Raw genomic sequence first — 17,970 nt, forward strand, 5'->3', positions numbered from 1 at the left:
ATAGGAAGTAGCAATCCTAAAAGTCAATATCGACCCTTTAACGAACCTTGTCACATGACTTAGGATAATAGCCAAAACCAAAATCTCAATTTGCAGACAGTATTTCGGGTTGCTGCCCCTCGTCAGTGCAAAGTGTGAGATATGGTTTGGTTGGGTGAGAGGCGTCTGACCAGGGGGCAGTGTCCCGATATTGCCCCCTGCTCAGACGCCTCTCACCCAGCCAAACCATATCTCACACTTTGCACTGACGAGGGGCAGCAACCCGAAATACTGTCTGCAAATTGAGATTTTGGTTTTGGCTATTATCCTAAGTCATGTGACAAGGCTCGTTAAAGGGTCGATATTGACTTTTAGGATTGCTACTTCCTATAGGTGGCACTAGAGTTCTAGTTCTCTTTCTCTCTAAAGAGATAATTTGCATATTTTTCAGAGGAGGACTGTGGCTCACCTTGACATGCTTAACATGTCACTCTACGCAAGGAGAAACGTTGCCCCTTGGATACCGATCTCACCCAGCCAAAACATATCTCACACTTTGCACTGACGAGGGGCAGTACCTTAAAACACAGTGTCTGCAATTTGAGACTTTGGTTTTGGCTATTATCCTAAGTCATGTGACAAGGTTCGTTAATGGGTCGGGTCGATATTGACTTTTAGGATTGCTACTTCCTATAGGTGGCACTAGAGTTCTTGTACTCTTCCTCTCTGAAGAGACAATTTGCATGTCTCGAAATCTAAAATTAGCAAAAATAGTTTTGCGACTATGATAAATTATAGATGAAATATGAATTTCATTTTACATAAAGTAACGAGGGAACACTAACCTGCCTGGTTGGTGGTGATGCTGACCGCTGCAATGTGTCTGGCTGGTATACTCTGGTCAGAGACGCCATTCAAAGATTCTATTTCAAAAGTATAGTTGGTGTGTGCAAGTAAATCCATGATGGTCACAGTGGTGTTGGTTAAACCAATCTGTCGGGGAATAAATCTCAAATTTCCTTTGCAAGATTCACAGAATTTGAAATTTCCGCCGCATTTCTTGCAGAGTACGTTGAAGGTCAGATCTTTTCGTCCACCAGTGTCCAGCGGCCAACTCCAGTCTAAAATTACTGATGTTTCATTAATATTTGAAATAAGGTTTCTTGGCGCAGATGGCGGTCCTATGGAGAAAAATAAGGCAAAAGTGTGAAGGGTGGAATGGATTATTGAGTTTAATACATACTGTGAAATCTACTCTTAAATATAACACAATCCCAAGAACCCGATCTCTGAGACATTATGGCATGGAGTGCGGTGCTAACTCGCATGATGTTTCCTCTATGGACACATTACACATCCATGAACAAGTCATACGGTAGCAAAAAAACACCTTGCATTTTTCAGGTGGTTCATAAAATATATGCTAAGTAGCTATTTGGGATTTCACCTTAAAGGAAATGGCTACCGTTTTACTTAAAGAGGTTGTCCACTACTTTAGCACTGATGACCGATGCTTAGGATAGGTCATCAATATCTGTTCGGCTGGGGTCCGACACCTGGCACCCCCGCCAATCAGCTGATATCGGTGGCAGTGGCAGCCTCCACCGGCCGGAAATACTCACTTGCTGTCGGGGTGTTGGACCCTGACCGATCAGACATTGATGACCTATCCCAAGTATAGGTCATCAATGCTAAAGTAGTGAACAACCTCTTTAAAGAGAGTATGTCAACAGTCTGGGGCTGCCCTTTTTATTTAAGAAAAACATGGGCAGTTTCAGACTGGTGACTTTTCCAAAAATCACCTATTAACAAAAGAGGTCCCAAATATCCCTAAAGTCAATTCATCTACGGTTCATTTACATTTGATTTTATTTTCTCATTTACCTTCATGTACATTGATCGCTTTCCGCTGTATTAATGTCACAGTACGTAGTAGACTGTGGAATAAGTTAAAGGGAATCTGTCAGCAGGTTTCTGTTACCCATCTGCTTCATAATGGATGGAAGATCTGGATGGGACAAATGCGCACAGATGGGACAGTACCATAAGGAACAAGATGGGGGTGAGGGTGATGGTAGCGCTCACCTGTAAGGGTTATGTGAGGACACTACACCTGTAGAAGCCTGATGTGCCGTAGCTGCAGCCCCGTGGCTGGAGGAGAGGACCGTCCAGATAGCAGTTTATCAAAGCGGAGATTATAGCGATGTGTGCACTGCGCTCATGGAAAGGATGAGATCCGCAGAGTATAAGCAAGGTTTTTTACTCACAAAAACTCATTTTGATGTAGGAGTGAAGCACAATGAAGGGCTCTGTCACTTTCAGCTCCGCTTGTTGTCATTTTGATAAAATCAAAGTTTTTTCTGCTGCAGATCTAGCAGTTCTCTGAATGCTGAGCCCTGTATAACCCCGCCCACACCACTGATTGGCAGCTTTCTGGGTACACTGTGCCAATCAGTGGTGGGGGCGGGGTTATACAGAGCTCATTACTATGGAGGACTACCTGGCAGGAGGTTTGCTACTCCTTTAGTGATAAAATCACTGTTTTATTAGCAGGAGATTATCAAAACTGCAGCAAGCAGCCCAGTAAGAGACACATCACTGGAATCCTAATTCCAGTGATGGGTTTCTTACTGTGCTGCTTGCTGTTTCTACATTATGCTACTCTCAAATTAGGTTACAAAAACCTGGTGACAGATTCCTTTCAACAGCCAAACCACGTCAGTGACCTGATTCTGACAAGTTCTGCAACCCTTATCTCCCTTCTACCGAACAATCTTTTAAGCTGATCTATTCTATAATCAAACTTTGAAGGGGTAATCCCATCTCCAAGATCCTATCCCAATATATAGTAGGTATAATAATAATAATAATATTAAAAAAATACCTCCAATTAGAAATGTAGTCTAGCTCTTCTGATTCTTTATGTCGCTTACCCCATGTGCAGGGCATTGCAGTAGCTTAGGCATCCATGGTTAGTTAGTTAGCTGTTAGTGGTCGTAACCATGCATATGTAAGCTAATGTAATGCTCTGCACATGGTGAAAGCGACATAGAAAATCAGAAGAACTACAGTGGGTACAGAAAGCATTCAGACCCCTTTAAATTTTTCACTCTTTGTTTCATTGTAGCCATTTGGTAAATTCTAAAAAGTTCATTTTTTTCTCATTAAAGTACACTCTGCACCCCATCTTGGCTGAAAAAATACAGAAATGCAGAAATTTTTTGAAAATTTATTAAAATGTAATGAATGTATGAACATGTTGTTCACACTGACTTCAATGGCTAGTGTCCACACATGTCTACACAAAGAAGCTGCTTTCAGTTAATGAAGAAGTTGGATATTTACTATAGGGTTTCCATGATTTCCCAAGTATATACTGTATAAATATATATACAGTGCAGACCAAAAGTTTGGACACACCTTCTCATTTAAAGATTTTTCTGTATTTTCATGACTATGAAAATTGTACATTCACACGGAAGGCATCAAAACTACAACCATCAGTTGTGTTGTGCAGAAGTCTGGTGGATACACAGCTGATAGTCCTACTGAATAGACTGTTAGAATTTGTATTATGGCAAGAAGAAAAGCAGCCAAGTAAAGAAAAACGAGTGGCCATCATTACTTTAAGAAATGAAGGTCAGTCAGTCCGAAAAATTGGGCAAACTTTGAAAGTGTCCCCAAGTGCAGTTGCAAGAACCATCAAGCGCTACAAAGAAACTGGCTCACATGAGGACCGCCCCAGGAAAGGAAGACCCAGAGTCACCTCTGCTTCTGAGGATAAGTTTATCCGAGTCACCAGCCTCAGAAATCGCAGGTTAACAGCAGCTCAGATTAGAGACCAGGTCAATGCCACACAGAGTTCTAGCAGCAGACACATCTCTTCAACAACTGTTAAGAGGAGACTTTGTGCAGCAGGCCTTCATGGTAAAATAGCTGCTAGGAAACCACTGCTAAGGACAGGCAACAAGCAGAAGAGACTTGTTTGGGCTAAAGAACACAAGGAATGGACATTAGACCAGTGGAAATCTGTGCTTAGATCTGATGAGTTCAAATTTGAGATCTTTGGTTCCAACCACCGTGTCTTTGTGCGACGCAGAAAAGGTGAACGGATGGACTCTACATGCCTGGCTCCCACCATGAAGCATGGAGGAGAAGGTGTGATGGTGTGGGGGTGCTTTGCTGGTGTCACTGTTGGGGATTTATTAAAAATTGAAGGCATACTGAACCAGCATGGCTACCACAGCATCTTGCAGCGGCATGCTATTCCATCCGGTTTGCGTTTAGTTGGACCATCATTTATTTTTCAACAGGACAATGACCCGAAACACACCTCCAGGCTGTGTAAGGGTTTTTTGACCAAGAAGGAGAGTGATGGGGTGCTACGCCAGATGACCTGGCCTTCACAGTCACCAGACCTGAACCCAATCGAGATGGTTTGGGGTGAGCTGGACCGCAGAGTGAAGGCAAAAGGGCCAACAAGTGCCAAGCATCTCTGGAAACTCCTTCAAGATTGTTGGAAGACCATTTCCGGTGACTACCTCTTGAAGCTCATCAAGAGAATGCCAAGAGTGTGCAAAGCAGTCATCAAACCAAAAGGTGGCTACTTTGAAGAACCTAGAATATAAGACATATTTTCAGTTGCTTCACACTTTTTTGTTAAGTATATAATTCCACATGTGTTAATTCATAGTTTTGATGCCTTCAGTGTGAATGTACAATTTTCATAGTCATGAAAATACAGAAAAATCTTTAAATGAGGTGTGTCCAAACTTTTGGTCTGTACTGTATATAATATGTGTAAGTGTGAAATTTGTATTTACGCCTTGTAGAGTATCCTGAAAAAACACTGCCTTGTTGATAGCAGGAAGGCTTTTTGTATAGTGACTGAGATCACATACTTGTACAAGCCATTGACGGAGGGTCCTTATCTGCCCGGTAATAATTCTTCTCGCACACACATTGTGTGGCACCTTCTTCCTGAGTTGAGCTGTGTGGAGGACATTTGCCACATTTAAGGTTCCCTGTGACGGCTTTGTAAAATCCTGGTCGGCAAGCTGAAATTAAATAGAAAGTCTGGGATTAATTTTTGCTTCACTCGTGAGCTAATTTATATCATCAACATGTTTGATTTGTTCTCATGTAAGTCACAAGGAAAGTATAAAAACCAAAAAAATAATAATAATGCTAATAATAACATTGACCAGTATCCTGTGGTGGGCAGACAGCCTTTGGCAAAAAAGCAGAGTTGAGCTCTCCTGTTTGCAATTTGTAGACAGTTTTTCTAGTAATTTCCTTCCAACTAAAAACCCTCATACCACCATAAACTGTGCCAGGATAATAACGCTATACAGCTTACTACTACTATAAAGTTTCCAAATAATGCTCCATTAAAGAACCTTCATATTTCTGCCATATGGTCCCCACATAATACTACACTTAAGCTCTAAAATATTACCACAATAGACTGCTAATTGAGATTACAGCTTTTTTATCCTGGGATTCCTGATCATGGGGACAACTTGGAGACATGGGCTCTGGGCAACAGCCTAGTTTGGCATCTCCTTTTATTTGATCCAGTTTGTAAGAAACTTAATCACTGGTTTATGCCATGAAGATGTGTAAAAGAATAGACAATGTATCTACTATGGAGGAGGGGTGTACCTTTCATAAATGAAGGGTGAATGTACCATAAAGAAAGGATGTATGTACCATAAAGGAACGGTGTATACACCACTAAAAAATGGTGAATGTGTAAAGGAGGCAACAGGGATGTCACTGTGCCCTCCATAGTGTGCACTAAGGATTCGCTGACTCCCTGGCAAGAAACCAAATAACAGGAACCGTTCAACGTGGATATATTTACAGTCATCCGCTATGGAGGCACTTCTTTGAATATTACAAAACATCAGAACTTTTCCAAAGATATATACAATCTCTGGTCTGTCCACCTATTCTGGTGTGCCTGAGCTTGCGTCTCCATCTGGCATTCATCCATTCTGTCAGAGGCAAATCAATCTTTAAGGGCAGCAGGTCTTCTCCACCAGGGACAGTCACAGAGGCTATGTTCCCTCTGTAGTCCGGTGCAGCACACAGTTCAAGATGTTTCATCTACTCATCTGCTAGCCACCACTCAGCTACATGGCTCTTGCTGACTATATAGGCCTTCTGCATCTGACTATAGTGAAGGTAAGACGGCCCATAAATAACCTCCGTCTGTCATTCACACACTGTCTGCCCAGCCTCTTTCAGACTGCCAGACACTAGACGTAAACTACTAAGCTGCTAAAGGATCAGCATGACTCAACAGTCTTCACAGGGACACGGCATGTACCGAATGCATCATAGGAAATTAAAATATAGAGAAGTGCACTGAACATAAGTCCACGTGAGGGCTAAAAACTCACAAATCGCGCAGGTCGTTATCTTCCTCTGGCAGTGATGTGACCTTGCAATAAAATACAATGGCATATAGAAAAAAAACAGTACAAAAGACAAATGCAAAATAATAGTGTCAACATGCCCAAAATAATAACAGCCTACCAAGCAAGAGGGTCGCTAAAGTCCACCAACAACCTCTACAAAAAAAGAAGAGATCTATGTACAATAAAGCAAAGGTGTTTGTACCATAGAGAAAGAGTGTATATACCATAGACAAAGGGTTTATGTATCATAGACAAAGGCCCCGATTCATCATTTGCAGGTTTTTTTTAAGTCACTTTCCTTTTTTGTCTCATGGTGCTAGTTGTCATTTTTTTGCCATATTCTTTAAAATGGTGCCAATGATTTAAGAAAGTCAAAAATGGTCTTGAACTGTTTTTTTGATTTCCTGTAGCCAAAAGTCGCACGTTTCACAAAACGGTGCAAATATTGCACCAAAATACTGGCGTATTTAAAATTACATCAGGAAGGACTGGAGTGGAATTTTGCTACATTTTGACACTTTTTAAAAAGTTGCAAATGATGAACCAGGCAAAAACTGGAAACACTAAACTCCTCCCACAAAGCGTAGAAAAATAACAGGCGGGAACATAAAACAAACTTAAAAAAAGTGCAAATAAAAAAATAAATTGGGGGCGGACAAAGAAAGGCTCAAATCACACAAAACTAAAGAAAAAAACAGGTGCACGGGCAATGATAAATTGGGGCCAAAGGGTGTAAGTATCCTAGAGGAAGGGTGTATGTACTGTGATGCAGCAGACATCCCTTTAATGGTTCAGTGTTTTTTGAATGACCATGTACCTTCCCCTTTAACTGACTGGTCACATGACCGTGACATCACACAGGTCCTTATGCACACAGAAGGTCTGGACACATGACTGTGACATCAGTCAAGGTCCTACCTGTGTGGGGGTGTTCCTGTGTGTGGGAGTTCCTGGGTGTTGGGAGTTCCTGTGTGGACACCGTGTGAGAGGCACGAGGCTGTTCCCTGTGTGTGGGGGGAACACCGCTCATGTGAGGCCTGGTGGACTCCTGGGAGGTGAAGCCTGGATCCCTGTGTGATAGTGTGGGGGATGCCAGTAAGCCTCGGAGTGCCACACAAGCGTCCTGGAGGGTGAAGCCTGGGTATGATATTTGTAATATGCCAGTAAGCCTTAAAGGGAGTGACGGCTGGAGACCACGTGTGGTAATCCGCAGAGCCACAGTGGTGGCGTATGAAAAGGACTATAAGAGCTGAAGCCGGCAAAGGTAATACTCTTGTGTTATGGACATTTACATGGACATTGTTTTAGTATTACCTTGTGGAAGGCTGTAATTAGAGCCAAGTGGGCCGGTCTGCCACTTGGGCTCGTGGACTTTATCAGTGTCTCGGCGGGCCACGGAGCTGGACCCGGAAATAAGCTGTTTATGAAGTGTAATAAACTGCTGAGCATTGTTGAAAAACGGAAAGCTTATCATATGTGAGTTGATTTATGCAGCGAAGCAAGTATCCCCCAGGATAATAACTAGCGCTGCCTTACAGTACCAAAGAAGAGTAGTGTGTGTACCATAACGGAAGGATGTATGTACCATAGAAGAGTAGTGTGTGTACCATAACGGAAGGATGTATGTACCATAGAAGAGTAGTGTGTGTACCATAACGGAAGGATGTATGTACCATAGAAGAGTAGTGTGTGTACCATAACGGATGTATGTATGTACCATAGAAGAGTAGTGTGTCTACCATAACGGAAGCATGTATGTACCATAGAATAGTAGTGTGTCTACCATAACGGAAGGATGTATGTACCATAGAAGAGTAGTATGTCTACCATAACGGAAGCATGTATGTACCATAGAAGAGTAGTGCGTTTACCATAACGGTAGCATGTATGTATCATAGAAGAGTAGGGTGTCTACCATGAAGGAAGGATGTATGTGGCCATAACGGAAGCATGTATGTACCATAGAAGAGTAGTGTGTGTGCCATAACGGAAGGACATATGTACCATAGAAGAGTAGTGTGTACCATAATGGAAGGATGTATGTACCATAGACAAAGTGTGTAAGTACCATAGATCAAAAGTGTAAGTAACATAGAAGTGTACATGTATGTACCATAGAGGAAATTCTTGTGGCGCTCATGGTCCTTCCCAATGGGTGTCAACCTGCAGAGACTCATTCCTATTTTATAAACACAACTACACTAGCAAACTCCGGCCCCTGAGGAGTGTCCTAAACCAACACCAAGATACATTACGATTTTTTCTACACAGCCCCTACCTGCCTGTATATATCACTGTAAAACACTACATACTTGTTTCAAAGACCATTAGCGAAATGAACAATTTAGGAATCTGGAAGTAATCAGGAACAGGTATATTTTGTAGATATAGAAAGGAAATATTAAAGTATTAAGTAGTGATGTATGCATCTTATCTGAACATGAGGGCACATTAAGGACATGGACCTTATCTGCTGTACAACACAGACAGTGGATGGAAAGACACACAAATCATTTGGTTAAGTCTCTATAGCCTGTACCTTCTGGAGGTTCTGGGGGAGTGTAGGATTTCACAACCACATTTATTTCCAGTATTTAACAGACATTATCACATGGAGCTATACGTGGTAATATCACAATTTATTATCTGTTTTATGACATTGGACTGCACATAAATATACTGTATTAGCACAGTAATAAAGAGTACCAAAATGTAGCCACATAGTGGATGATTTAAAAGGGACCTGTAGTTATAGAGATGATTGAGCCTCACACCAAAAGTTTAAAAGTGGATGATTAGTCAAGAGAAACACTGAAAGCCTCATCTGCAAAACTGATTTAATAGAAAAACAAAGGATACTATTAATACCTTTAAATAACAATGTAACTGATGTTTCATTTTTATGTGCATGTGGACATTAAGCAGATGTATGAGCAATCAACTCAGTATATACATACAATGCCATAATCGACCTTAAAGGGTTATTCCCATCTCCAAGATCCTATCCCAATATGTAGTAGGTGTAATAATAATAATAATATAGCAAATACAATTAGAAATATAGTATAGTTCTTTTGACTTGCTATATCACTTACCCAGTGTGCAGGGCATTACAGTAGCTTAGGAATCCATGGTTACCACCACACAGTGACAGTTGCAAGTCGTCGGAACCATCGATACCTAAGCTACTGCAATGCCCTGCACATGGGGTAAGCGACATAGGTTATCAGGAGAACTATACTACATTTCTAATTGGAGGTATTTGCTAATATTATTATTATTACACCTACTACATATTGGGATAGGATCTTAGAGATTTGAATGCCCCTTTAAGTCAACTTGCACTCAGGGTCCAAACTCTGGACCTCCACCGATCCTGAGATTTAAGGGATCACAGAACTACTGAATCCATTTTTCAGTTTTTCCTCTGCACTGGGGCATTAAATGTGGCTCAGTTCAAGTCAATGTTGCTGGCTTCAGATGGCTGGCCAGTGTTGGCGTATAAAACAGCTGCAAACGTATCCTGGATGGACTGTGTTGAGCACAGCAGATGGCAATGTGTTAACTGTTAAAGCTTGTTGATATGTATGTAGTTCCTCTTTACACTATGCTGTATGACCTTTCAGTTTTGTTTGTGTCGGCTCTTTTCTGCAGCCTCCATGTATGTGATGATTGAGATAATGGTAGCTGAATGTCCCAAGTAGAACAGTTCATTCTCCCATAATGTCTGAGTGCAGATGATTCTGCTGAAAGCTGAGATCTACAACGAGCAGAAAAAAAACTGCAATAGAATAGAGCACTAAAGTAGTGTTGTGTCCCCTTCATTCTCAGGATTATGGTGGTCCCAGAGGTTGGAAAGCTTGCGATCAATAAGTGATCGCATATCCTAGCGATGATATTTTCTACATTTCTACATGCATTATGTATTTACCTCATGCAAACCTTTGAGTTTAATAGAGCAATAATGTAACACTAGATGGGGTCCAACTACACCTCCTTTTATTACCCCGTAATTTAGAGCTTCATAAGATGATACACCAAGTGTCTCTGTACCACAGGGTTATAGGTAGAGATGAGCGAATATATTCAAGTGCAACTGAACTCTGCATGAATTTTACAAAAATCGGCATTCACCAATAAGTGGATTCTTTTGTCATTTGCCACCCCGCAAATTCAGCATAATGGCGACCACTGGCCTTCAAAAAGTTAAAAAACAAAGAAAAATCCTTGCCCATCACTTTTCTGGCACCTCTACCTCTTATCGTCACCCGTCTGGTCCTCATCGCATTTTGTGATCCATGTGGCGAGCGCTTAAATCCGTGCACCTCTCACACTGAGCGGGGACTTATGGCTCTGATTATGGCCTGGACACGCAAGGTCTGAGTGCACATGGTGACATCATGCCCTGGTGATCTTTCACGCACTTGTGCAGAACCCTGCTGAGCCTCAAAGCCTGAAGTCCTGGCCCAGTGTAAGAGGCTCAGGGATTTCAGCGCTTGCCCTGGGGATCAGAAGAAGCGAGGAGGACGGTGAGGAGCGAAGGGACCAGAGAGGTGAGCAGTGAACTGAATATAAATATTTCTCTATTTTTTACATCTCACGTTTATTATGCTCTGGGGTCTGCAGAGACCCCAGTGCATAATAAGGGACATCACATTTGAGGAGAATAACTTCTCTGTGAATCAAATGATCCGCTCATTTCTGGTTATAGATACTTTATGTACAGTCTCCTTTACATGGTGCTGTCTAAAGCAAAGCAAAACAAAAACAAAACAAAACACCAAAACATACCAATAACCCAGAAGATTGGGATTATTTGTATGGAAATTAGAGTATAAATCTAACATCTACAGCTGGACAATTCTAAACACTTTCCTTTAGGCTTGGACTGGCCCCACGGGAGAACAGGAGAATCCTCTGGTGGGCCACCACCCTCTTATATGAGCAGTACTTGGCACTATATACTTGATTCACTATGTAGAGACAAAGGTGGCATCTTTTTCATTTAACAACCTACCCAGTTCATTGTTATATAGATTTTTGATTGGGGATAATGTCACATTTGCATGTAGGTGATTAGTGGTTACTGGTGGACCCTTGGCACCCCAATCCGACAATGCTTCCCTTAGACATACCTTCTATGATTGACGTTGAAGACAATTGTCACATATATGCTAGAAGGTTCTGTTTTGTACATCGATGACATAACCGAGAAAAAATATGTAAAATGACGTGACAATGCGCTGTCACACGCTGCTACATAGTGAAATATGAAAAGCCAAACACCTTCACACTTCTTAAAACAAGTCTGACATGTTCTGCTTGTGCTAAAATGCAGAAAACACTTCCGTAAGAGTGGGAAATGGCATTCAGATCACTATACAGAGGAAACGTCCCAGTGGTGTTTCCATCTGCTCTACAGAGTACACGGTGGAGCACTGGGCTGTACCATACATTGTAATAAGTGCACCATTGTCTGCCTCTTCTCCTGGGAGAGAGGTGACTCTGTCGGCAACAGTTTGGCCGTTTCCATGACATATACAGAAAGCTGTTATGGTGGAAATGAACTGTTTGCATCCATGCTGTCAAGTATAGCCAAAATCCTACACTTGATCCTATGGGAATAATTTCCTAAGCACACGACACATTCATAACTGTACGACTGCCCTGGGAGTCTTCTCTCTGCTTACTTCACACAAGTTAGAGTTTCTTTTTTTCAAGTTTACAGCTGATTACCCTTAACCCTTTAAATCCACAAGAATTTTAAAATAAGAGATAAAAAGTCTAACATTCTAAATAAAAAAATGATAAAAATGTGGTTATAAATAATTCATACCGTACAGACACTGCTCCTTTGCAGTATTCTGCTACACCACTAGATTAATAGATTGTAATACTAGAATATGTTATGCCTTTTTATTTTCAAAGAAAACTATTTTTTTTTTTTTTTTACGTTCTATAAAACCGAAATGTAAGTGAAGTATATTGTATTACACAGAATTAGTGGAATTAAGACTCCAAGTTTAGACAGTCGCTTTTCAACTGTCTTTCGGAATGAAAAAGTTGGACCTTAAAGGAAATAAAGGAGTTGAGTACATTTACTGGTGATAATTTACTTTTTTTTTTTTTCTAAAGAGGGAGCGCAAATGAGTATAAAAAGCCAAGGTGTTATGCTGGCGCACATTACATTACGAGGTCCAGTTTTTAAAGGGGTGAAAATTTGTAAAAGTCAAAAGAGGTTAATACACCAAACAAAATAGTAGAATAAATAGTAGATAAAATTCTGGCTGGTGGAATACAAGTGTGCACAGTACATACTGTACAGTGATTGTGAATGCATGGTTACGTGATCTACCAAAATGTCATTAGGAAAGTTAACCCCTAATCTCAGCGCTACAAGTGATACACACAATGACAAATAAGATTTTTTTCCTATCCATAGTATTTAGAGATTCACTATGCGGACAATAATCAGTAGAAGGAGGAACAATTCGGCACATTCGATGTATAAAAATTCTTAAACTTTTTTCAAAAATTCACCAAAAACATGTAATCCAGTAGTGCATTAAAACCTGACGCGTTTCTGATGCTCAAGTGCCCTTAGTCATAGTCCTCACAGTTAGAGTTAGGTTTTAATGCACTACTGGATTCCATGTTTTAGTTTAATTTTTGAATAAAGTTTAAGAATTTTTATACATTGTATGTGCCGAATTCTTCCTCCTTCTACTGATTACTGGCTGTGCTCCACCAGCAGAACTGAGACCCACCACACAGATTACAACAAGAACCACTGGACTGCACAGCGTGGTGAGCTCTAATTTCTCTATATGGACAAAAGTATTGGGACATGCCTTCTAATTATTGAATTCAGGTTTTTTATTCAGCCCCACAGGTGTATAACATCCAGACCTTCGCCATGCTTCGCCATGCTGTCTGCCTGTCAGGTCTTGAACCCAGCAGCTCTTGTGCACCAGGCAGCAGCTCTTCCCTCTGAACTATTCAGCTCACTGGACAGTTCCTGGTTAACCCAGATTCTAGTACCTGTGTTGTTCCTGAGCGGCTTCATCCTGTGATTTCGTGATTGAACACCCTATATACACCTGGCCTGGCACCTCCTTTCTTGCAAGATTATTGAGCTCCCAGCCTTTAGTCAAGCTCTCCTTTCACCTGCTGCCTCATACAAGATTATACTGCTGTTTCTGTGTACCGACTCCTGGCTTTTCCTGACTACACAACCTGCCAGTGCTGCCCCTAGTGATTGCAATACCACTACTCCAACCCAGTTCTTAACACTGCCTTTACTAATGTGTGGGAAAGAATGGTTTGTTCTAAAGGTCTCACCAATACCAGCATGATCCTGTAATAGGAGCCACCGGTGAAACTAGTTAGTTCATGACATTTCTTCCCTACTACATCTTAATCGATAGACTATGGGGACACAAACCAAATTATTTTTCAGTGTATTTATTGTACAAAAGTAATAAAATATAAGTAAAAGTTTGGTATTGCCATAATCGTTCTGACTAGGGATGAGCGGATCCGAGGAAGTTGGGGTTCTGGTACCTGACTCAAACTTTATACCAAAGTTCGGTTTGAGTACCAGAACTGTACCCGAACTTGAACCAGAACCCGAACCCCATTGAAAAAGAATAGAGGAAGTCCGTGTTTGGCGACTAGCACCGGACACTAACTGTCCGGTACGAACACCGAACTTTTAAGTTCGGGTTCTCTCATCTCTAATTCTGACCAACAGAATGTAGATAACTCTTTATTTGCGCTACATAGAGACCGGTGTAAAATGTAAAAAATTATGTTGTTTTTTCTATTCCTTCCCATAAGTTAAAAAAAAAAGATAATTCATAAGTTATATGTTTTACAAAATGGTGCCACTGATTAATACAAGTAATCCTGCAAAAAAAAAAAAAAACCACGATTTTATATGGATAGCTAGATACGTCAAAGGGAAAATAAAAAGTTACAGCTCTTTGAATGCAATTGTAAGAAATAAATAAAAAAAAAAGGTCCCGAAAGCCCAAAATAGGTCAGTCCCGAAGGTGTTAACGCAGCTTGAAAACCATGGGACGTGCTTTAAAAATAGGGTTCCAATAAGCCGCTGTATCCTGGACATGTATTTAAATTGGGCAGTGATGGAATTGTTGCCCGAGGTGAAGAACAGCTTTTCTACGTGTCCTCCTGATATTCATAGGAAATCACATCATTCGAGACATTTTATTCAGATTTGTATCTATAATTACGGTATTTCTTATGGTTTATACTCAAACTATCACCAGATTTTGCAACCTAAATTTCTGATGCAATCCACACCTAGCTGAGTAAGAACACTGCAAAGCTCAATCTCCAAAATAAATAATTAACAATATCAATAAATATCCAATTATTTCCCATCAAATATGCATCCACATCTCACTGCGACAACCGATGCATGAAATCATGTACGCTATTGTTATATCAGGCGCATGTTCCCATCTCCACCCAGATTTATTAAAAAATCCAGCCCCGTCTGCAAATTCATTTCCCCGTTGTGTCATGCACCAACCAAGGCTATTTCCAATGATTCAGTTTACAATAAACACCCGATGCTTTCATAGCAGAGGTCCCGTGTTCCAGCCATTGCATCATAGACAATAGAGGCCAGACGAGGAAGAATTGCAGGAAGCAACTTGTTTTATATTATAAATAGTTTCCATTATCTTAGCACTTGGAAACAACAAGTACTCCCGCTACAAGGAACGCGCTGCCGCACATGTGCTACCATTGAAATTGTGAAGAATGCAGTTCCTGGTGTCACGAAAAAGTACAATACATGAACTATGTATAAATAAGGAGGACTGCAAGACTATTGAACCTAGAAATGGCATCTTTGCAGTGGTATAAATATCAGCGGAGCATTCATGCCCACTGCTATGGAACTTATCGACAGTATGGCAGAAGTATATTGGAATGTGCAGGAATCAGGGATCCAAAGGCAATATTTAGGGTCCTGTCACCACTTAAGTAGTGTTGAGCCACCCCCGTAGTGTTCGAGTTCGGTTCGGTTCGTCGAACACCCGTGTGTTCGCCGAACTGTTCGTCGAACTGTTCGTCGAACTGTTCGTCGAACACCTTCGAACACCGTTAAAACCAATGGCAGGCAAACAAAAACACATAGAAACACATAGAAAACACCTTCAAAGGTGTCCAAAAGCTGACAAACTGCTCAGAAGACACAACTAACACATGGAAAAGTGACAAGTACATATAGTCATGCGAAAAGAAAAGAGGTGGAGGAGTAAAAGGAGGGGGAGACACAGATATAGGCATGTCATGCCCTTCTAAAATCCAAAAAGTGAGACGCCGACACGTTCAGTCCGCTCCTGTCCGTGCCACCTCCGCATCGCCGGGTTTGTGCCAGAGCCGCGGTGAACCCTGACGGCCAGCCCCCCTCTCCCAATACTGGTGCCTGTCCGCTGGTGGGTCGAGCGAGCCCCCCTGTGGTGGAGGCAGCTCTAAGCTTTTTAATTTAAATTGTCTCTCTAATTTGAATGAATACACTTTAAATCCATTTACAAGGATCTATTGGAGGGCAAGTCTCATGCCAGCAGCCGCGTAATTCCAGCTCCAGTAGCGTCCACTAAAGCTGCTGCAGTTAAAAAGCTTTTATAAGGATCGAGCTCGGCTGTCCACCGCAAGGCATCCTACTGCCAGTCCCAGCCCCTATGCCTTGGGGTGTCTCCTGATGCTCTTCACTGAGTATCCCATGGTCCCGAAGCATTTCCTTTGAAAAAATTAAGTGTCCAAACTACAGGTGGTGTAGCTTGCTTAACAGCCGGGATAATCCGCTGACTAGCAGACACTGCTACTAGGCACAAAGTATTTCCTGGGCTAGATGCAGTTAAAAATTTGTAATTAGATACTCTCGTTGGATGCTGAGAAAGCATTCCATAGAGTCTCCTGGCACGCCATATATGATTCTCTTAAAAAGCTTGGGGTAGGGGTCTAGGGGACCCTTTTATAGCCAAAATCACGGCCCTGTATCGCAATACGTCACCTAGGCTGAAGATAAATGGAACTGTAGCACCCTGAGGGCTCGGTTGCTACAGAGGTATTGCACCTCACCCAGAGGTGTGATATCTCACTCTCAGGTAAGGATGTAGTGTGGATCAGGACCCGACACCTGCATGCATTACACCACATTGCCGTGGGGCAGGGCGACCAATATGCCCCTGAGATGGGCACGACAGTCCCTGTCCCTGGCTGGAGTGGGGGGAGGGAACACTGAGGAAGGGGAACCCTGTAGTGCAGGAGCAGGGAGGAAGCAGTTCCTGGGTGCATTGAGAAGGGAGTATAAAAGGTGGGCACCATCTTAGTTCAGTACAGAGAAGTCTGAGCAGAAGTGGCAGGGAGCAGGGGCTCTGCATGAGCTCTGCTCCGGAGGCGGGCCTAGTAACAGAGGCCCAGGCCTGGAAGAGGGAGAAGGAAGGAAGAGGAGCGGAGAAGGCTCCAGGAACGAGGAACGAAGGGATCCCAGGGGTGCGGACGGGCGAGTCGCCACCGCACGCCCGAATCCACCTGCGTGGAGGGGTCAGGCCAAAGGGGGAGACCGGTCCCCGAAACTAGTGGAGGCAGGAAACGACCCTCAGCTAGAAACAGGAGGCTGTGACATTTTATGTGGCGCAGCCCCTCGCTACACCCGCTAGGAAGGCACCACATAGGGTCAGGGAAACTAGCGCCAAGTTTACCAAGAGGAGGCCCGAGTCAGCCGGACAGAAGGGTTGGTAAGAAAGGCCAGACAAAGGACACACAAAGGGGGTCCTGTGAAGCGCTCCAAAGTTATCTGGGAGTTGTCTGAGCCCCTCACCTGGTGAGCACAGTACGACGTGGGCAGCCGTTACCTGCAGACGTGGTCTGGATAATAAGAACTGTGAGTAAAGGCCCTGGACTGCATCACTGACTCCGTGTCGTTACTGCTGCTGCCCTGCACCATCACCCCCATCCTCCGCATACACTGCCCTGAGGCTATACTCCTCCCGTGGGGAGTTATGCTACGCTCTGCTGCACCCACAACACCAGCCTCAGTGGTCTGTCCTGGAGCGGCGGTTCACTCTGACCGCAATCCACGGGTGGCGTAGTCGGACATTTAAACATCAAAACCACATAAATAGTTCCGCCACTGGTTTGACCGCCCTGAGCCACGGAACCGGGTCGCCGCCACGGAGACTACAACCACCAGCATCCACCAAAAAGGGTCCGGCTCCGGGTGTCCCAAGGCCCAGGAGGCGCGTCAGAACATTTTCATCACCTTTCACAATCACCAATGGGACAAGGCAGGGATGTTCTCTGTCCCCTCTCTTATACATCCTAGTGACGGAGCACCTGCTCTCATCAATTCGCCATAACCCCAATATTAGGTGGATTGAGGTGGGAGGCACCGAGTACAAGTGCTCTCTATTTGCTGATGATGTCCTAGTATGTATCACTCAATCACATATATCCATCCATGCTGTTATGGCTGAAATAGATCACTTTGTTACATGGTCAAATTTTAAAATCAATGCAGCGAAGTCTG

General features: G+C 42.6%; 1 protein-coding gene across 2 annotated transcripts in view; it reads right to left on the minus strand.

Annotated features, from left to right (window-relative positions):
- Positions 1 to 17,970, minus strand: part of EPHA3 (EPH receptor A3) — a 532,047-nt gene that overhangs the window by 211,896 nt on the left and 302,181 nt on the right. For both annotated transcript variants that reach the window (XM_073668198.1, XM_073668189.1), the window contains exons 4-5: positions 4,881 to 5,036; positions 825 to 1,160 (exon numbers count right to left, since the gene is read on the minus strand). In XM_073668198.1, the coding sequence (XP_073524299.1) occupies positions 825 to 1,160; positions 4,881 to 5,036 (492 nt within the window). The remainder of the gene's footprint in view (positions 1 to 824; positions 1,161 to 4,880; positions 5,037 to 17,970) is intronic.

Source organism: Phyllobates terribilis, unplaced genomic scaffold, assembly GCF_046119375.1.
Source record: "Phyllobates terribilis strain yellow unplaced genomic scaffold, ASM4611937v1 Scaffold_2__4_contigs__length_985480577, whole genome shotgun sequence".
Taxonomy (NCBI): domain Eukaryota; kingdom Metazoa; phylum Chordata; class Amphibia; order Anura; family Dendrobatidae; genus Phyllobates; species Phyllobates terribilis.